At 67.1% G+C, this 5,649-nt stretch overlaps 3 protein-coding genes across 3 annotated transcripts; 2 read left to right on the top strand and 1 right to left on the bottom strand.

Annotated features, from left to right (window-relative positions):
• Positions 1-273: 273 nt before the first annotated feature.
• MNEG_13371 (hypothetical protein) lies at positions 274-870 on the top strand (the record flags this gene model as incomplete). The annotated part of the gene is made up of 1 exon (XM_014038159.1): positions 274-870. The coding sequence occupies one exon, from the start codon at positions 274-276 to the stop codon at positions 868-870; it is 597 nt and encodes a 198-aa protein (XP_013893613.1).
• Positions 871-1,832: 962 nt separating this feature from the next.
• MNEG_13370 (hypothetical protein) lies at positions 1,833-3,389 on the top strand (the record flags this gene model as incomplete). Its single annotated transcript, XM_014038158.1, has 4 exons — positions 1,833-1,843; positions 2,374-2,410; positions 2,680-2,843; positions 3,119-3,389. 4 exons carry the CDS (start codon positions 1,833-1,835, stop codon positions 3,387-3,389), a joined length of 483 nt encoding a protein of 160 aa, XP_013893612.1.
• A 1,525-nt stretch (positions 3,390-4,914) lies between these two features.
• On the bottom strand, positions 4,915-5,583 carry MNEG_13369 (hypothetical protein; the record flags this gene model as incomplete). Its single annotated transcript, XM_014038157.1, has 1 exon — positions 4,915-5,583. One exon carries the CDS (start codon positions 5,581-5,583, stop codon positions 4,915-4,917), a length of 669 nt encoding a protein of 222 aa, XP_013893611.1.
• Positions 5,584-5,649: the final 66 nt, after the last annotated feature.

Below are 5,649 nucleotides of genomic sequence, written 5' to 3'. Positions count from 1 at the left end.
GACGAGGGCAGTGCGTGGGGGCATGGCTTCGGGAGTGAGGCAGCTGATGGTGCAGGGGCTTTGTGCAGTGCGGTGAGGGGGGCTGGGGCGTGGTGTCGCATTAGACAACACAACGCTCGGATGCCGCTGCCCACGCAAAGAGGTGTTGCCGACAGCAGGCTCGATCAGCGGCGCCTCGCAACGCAGCCCACTGTAAGAAGCGATGAGCGCTTGCGTCTGCGCGCCTCCGTCCCGGCCCCGCCTGCGGTCCCCAGGTACAACTGGGCGGAGAACATGCGCGCGTGGCGCACGGACGCGACCTACCCCGTGTCCGGCGCCCCCAAGGGCCTGCGCATCCACAGCGGCTTCGATGTGCTCTGGAACAGCAGCAGCATGGCGACCACGTTCCTGGGCGCGTACGGCCGCCTGCACGCGGCGCACCCGCGCGCCGCGACGTACGTGCTGGGCCACTCCATGGGCGGCGCGCTGGCGCACCTCTGCGCGCTCGACATACGCGCGCGGCACGACCCCCCGGACCTGCGGGTGCTGACGTTTGGGTCACCGCGCGTTGGCAACTCCGTGTTTGCCGACTTTTTCGAGCAGCACGTCGCGGAGAGCTGGCGGTTCACGCACGGCCGGGACATCGTGCCCAGCCTGCCGCCCACAATCATGGGGTTCCGCCACGTGTCGCGGGAGGTGTGGGTCGTGGCGCTGGACCCCGCGCGCGGCGGCGGCGGCGGCGGCGCGCCGCAGGAGCAGCTTGTCATCTGCGATGAGAGCGGGGAGGACCCTACCTGCCACGCGAGCGTGTGCCACCTGGGGCTGTGCACCAGCATCGCCGACCACCTGACATATCTGGGGGAGATGATGATGGCAGACGGCACGTGCTGACGTCACCGTCCGTCAGCCTAAGCAGGCGGGACGACGGGCCTGGAGGTCAATCTGGGGCCTCGCGAGCGGCGAGAATGGGGGCAGCACGCGGTGCCGCGTGACGGCGACGGCAATGCAGCTCCCCCGACCCGTCGGCCAAGCGTGTCATTGCTGTCGTTTCCCTATTGATGTGTTTGGGCGTGTACACGCGCACATTTGATGCGGTTCTATGAGAGTGAAAGCGGCGCAAATCGAGAGCGGCACGGCGCACGCAACCATGTGTGCCCTGCGTGCCTGGGCCGCCTCCCTGGAGCTTACTGCCTTCGAGCGCGCATGGCATGCGCATGCATGCCATGCAGCGCGCTCGGGTCACAGTCCATGATGTACTTCCAACAGTTGTGTTGTATCCGACTTGTCCACACCTTTTCCGTGTACCACCACACCCTACACACTTTTTTCTTGTGTCGTGCAACCCGTTGGCATGCTTGACTATGCGTGCTGCGCTCTGTGGGGCCAGCGTGGTGCCAGTGTAGCGCATGCGCACTTCTGCTGTCACGCTGACCTGCACCGCAGGCGGCATGGTGGCAAAGGGGCGTCGCCCTTCGGCTCATTGGCCCCAGCTTGCCTTGCCTGGGAAGATGGAGCGAGCCTGTAATGTACCTGCAACACTGCAACTTTATTAGAGGCATTCAGGATTGAAAGATTGGGTTTGTGGCCGTGTACAGCACGGCGTCAGAAGCAAGCCGGGCATGCTGTTGGGATGTTGTTGGTGTGCTGAACGGGAAAGGGGCACAGCAGCTGCCTCCACTGGGAGCAGACCACAGGGCGTTGTTGTGCAATAACATTTGAACAACCGAGCTGGACCGATCACAGCATCAGTTTTGTGTTGCAAACGCACCGAGGGAGCCCGAGTTTGACGCTGCAAGTCAGTGATCTATTGAAGCCCCTGGCGCCGGACCTCATCGTCGACGGCAGCGGATAAAATGGCTTCCTGGTGAGCAGCTTGTATCCTTTAGCTTGCGTGATCCGCCGTCGGGGTCCCGATGCCCCAGATGTCCTGACTCGCCGACCGACGGCTCTGGGCGCCTTGAATCAGCAAAGCCCGTGTCGATTGTCACGGAGAATCAATCCAAAGTTTCTTTCGAGCCGCGTGTAGGCTGGGCAGCAGGATGCGCTAAGCCGTGCCTTTGCGCACGCGCAGCGGGCGCAGCGGCGCAGCTGGGTGGTTGGAGTGCGCTTTGGCCCTGAGCCTTGGATGTTCGGCGGCTCAGAAAGGCTCTGAGCCGCAGCCTGACTGCTGCAACGGCGGCAGCACGCACGGCATGCGGCACCATCTGGCAGTCAGTGGCCCAACCGAACAACAGACAGAATGGCCAGCATTTCCCTTGGTGCCACACCTGTGATTTCACGCAGCAGCAAGCCACCCGGACAGGCCGGGCGTGCATAGCATACACGCATGCACGCACACGCACACTCATGCTGCGCCGTCACGGACGCGTGCGCTGTGCCACCTCCGCGCCGCAGTTTTTACGCCTCCAAGATCATCCTGCGCATTGTCCAGGTCAGCAGGGGGGGTTGGCTTCCCCGAGGGGTCCCTACCGCGCAACGGCCCGCCCCCTGCCACCTCCGCAGTGCTGACCCACCTCGGCCACCACTTGCAACCCTGGGGACGCACGCCAGCATGACAACACCCGTCCGCCCCATGCTCTCCAAGGCGGCCGCAGCGCTTTGCCTGGTCCTGACGCCCACGCCTGTGACGTTGTCCGCCCCTGCTGGCCTGATCCCCTCCCGCAACGCCGCCCGCATGTCTCACCCCCCTCACCCCCTCAGGCGGTGTTTGCCCTGGTGGCGTTTGCGGCGTCGGCCTACATCCAGAGCAAGGGCCATGTCGAGCCGCGCATCAACTTTATGGTATTCACCGGCGTGACGGCCTGGCTGCTGGCCATGTTCTACGCCGTCGTCAGCTGCTCCGAGGGGCTGCAGCGCACCTTCTGGTGGGAGGCGCGGGGGAGTGGGGGCCGCTGGGCTGAGAGGGCCAGCGTGGCTGGGGCGGTGCAGAGGAGGAGCCAGGAGCGGGGCTGCGGCTGTGCCGGCTTTGTGGCCGGGCGGCAGGCGTACCGGGTGTGCGGGTGGATGGCAGCTGGCAGGCGGTCACGCGGCCGGCAGGGGCCGTGGCGCAGGGGGTCAGCGGACGCGCGGCCCGTGGCTGTGGACGCCGCCTCTGTCCCCTCACCAGCCGCTGCGTGCCCCGCACCTCTCTCTCTTGCAGGGGTGTCGTGGAGGTGGCAGTTAATGTGCTGTGGGTGATATTCTGGATGTCGGCCGCGGGCGCCTACGCGGCATTTGAGAAGTGCAAGCCCTCTCAGATCGACGTGTTGGAGCCGTTTGCCTACTGCAACGCCATCCTGGCCAGCCAGGCGTTCGCCTGGATGAGCTGGCTGCTCTGGATCCCCAGCCTCGCCATCTCGGTGGTGGACATGCGCCGCGGGGAGGGCATCACCGGGGGCGGCAAGCGCTACCCCGTGGGCACGCCCGCCTGAGCGGCTGCTGCGCGCAGGGGGCAGGGTGGGCGCGCACACCGGCTTTGGCATGGGCGTCCTTGGCTGCGGGCGAGGGGGGTCAGGCGGTGACGCGCGGGAAGGGGCTTAACACTTCCCCATGGGCCAACCCGCCCCTCAAGCCCCCTGCCTGGCTTGGCCCCCACGTGCTTCTCTTTATTTATCTTTTTGTCTCTGTTCAACTGTCTCTGTCGACGCCGCCGTCCGCTTTTGCGCGTATCCCTTGCTGCACAAGCATACCAGCATAGCGCCGCACTGCATAGCGCGCCCGGCCGCCGCGTGCGTGCTGCTGCTGACCCGCCACCGCTGCATGTGCAGGGCGAGGGGCGACGGCTGCATGCGCGCAGGCCAGTGTGCATTACATCCTTACGACCCCAGTCGGGCGGCAGCGCCCCAACCCCTCGCGCAGCGCCGGCACCAGAAACCAATACCTCAGCACCCCTGGAAGTCGACCGGGCCCCAGGTGCAGCGGCGTCAGCGCCGCTGCGCGTGAGTGCTGCTGCGGCGCGCGCCCTGGGCCCGCGGCGGCGGCGGTCGCGGCTGCCCCTCCTGCTAGTTCGTTCTGCGAGCCTGGCCGAGTAACAAATTGCTTTGTTGTTGCTTGCAAAAGCGTGCGGTGAACCGGTTGGTGCGGATCCATGATGCAGCGGTGTGTTTTGACAAGCGGCGTCACAGCTGGCACCGGCGTCACACCCGCCGCCAAAAAAAAATGAAAGGGCGACACAACAAAAACTGTGTGGCAGTGCCTATGTGCGTACAGATATTGAGAGCTGGCCGCGTGAGCCTGTCAAAGGGTGTCTGTTTGAGTGGCGCTGTTCACAGGGGCAGGCGGGAGATCTTTATGGTAGCTGGGCGCGTCAAACTCACGCCTGCGGGCTTCCCAGAAGGGAGCGGGCAAACGCGTGCAGCACGCAGAGCGCGCTTGAGGGCGCTGCGCTGCCGGCCGCCCAGGCGGCTGAGGCGGAGCGGGCTCTGGCCCCTTGTGTTGATTTGTAAGGTTTTGACTGCGCGCATGGTCCAGACAACAGCCCGTGCGTTTTGGGGGCGCAAGCGCTGCGGCCGGCGCAGGACTGTTGGCTGCACCCCCCACAAACCACCATGCGAGGGAGCAGAGACACACACACACACACACACACACACACACACATGGGCTGAATAAACAAGCAGTTGGCATTGTCGAGGCCGCTCAGCTGCGGGACGCCTGCTGGGATCAGGGTTTGTCGTGCGGTGGTGGCACCCAATGGAGGACATGGCAAATGAGGAGGGCCGCGCCTCGCCGCAGCCCCTGACGCCTCGTGGGCCCCTCAACACGAGCAGCCCACCACCCCTGTCGCTCGTTCAAAACACTCTGGTGGCGCACGCGCGTGCGCGCGCACAGGCGCTCGCGCGCCACCCAGGGGCTCATCCAGCCACCCGGCCCCGGCGCCCGCAAAACGGCAGATGCCCCAACCTCGTGGAATCGGAGGCATGGCGGCTAAGGCCATATCGCAACCAGAACGCGGCTAGATCACAGGTTCATGCGCAGGGTGAGGTCCGTCAGCCCCCGCCTGTACTCCTGCATGTCGATGTCGGTGATGCGCGCCACCCCCGTGTCCACGGCCGCCTGCACCACCGCCGCCGCCACCTCCACAGCCAGCCGGTCGTCAAACGGCCGGGGGATGATGTAGCTGCGCCCAAACGCCGGCTCTCCCGGCGCCGCCGGCGCGCCGTGGTCGGTGTGCGCGGCGGCGGCGGGGTCGTCGGGGTGGTGGGGCGGCAGGGACTTACGGGGCCGCGGCAGCGCGGGGCTGCCGGAGCGCCCAAAGCCGGGGCTGCGGGACCGCGCGGGGCTCGGATGCCGCACGCCGTTGCCGTGCGCCGCGGCAGCGCTCGTGCTGCAGCTGACGTCGCTGCCCGCACCGCCCGCGCCGCATGGCACCGGCGGCCGCCCGCTGCCGCTGCCGCTGCCGGTCACGCTGCCGCTGCTCGCCTCGCTCGCGCCGCCGCCGGCCGCCGCCGCGCCGCCGTTGCCTCCGCTGATGTCGTCGACGCTCGCGGCGAGCGCGCTCTCGGCCAGCGCGGCCGCGCCGCCGGCGCCGACCAGCGACGCGAGGTCAGCGACGGAGGGCGTGCGCTTCTTGAGGGCCGCGGGTTTGCGCGCGATGGCGGCGATGGCGTGCGTGGCCGCCAGCTTCATCTCCTCGTTGATGCAGCGCGCGCGGCAGTCCAGGGCTCCCCTGAAGATGTGGGGGAAGACGCACAC

The sequence above is a fragment of the Monoraphidium neglectum genome (assembly GCF_000611645.1).
Source record: "Monoraphidium neglectum strain SAG 48.87 unplaced genomic scaffold scaffold03783, whole genome shotgun sequence".
NCBI classification, from domain to species: Eukaryota; Viridiplantae; Chlorophyta; class Chlorophyceae; order Sphaeropleales; family Selenastraceae; genus Monoraphidium; species Monoraphidium neglectum.
This window is presented reverse-complemented; position numbering and strand designations above follow the sequence as displayed.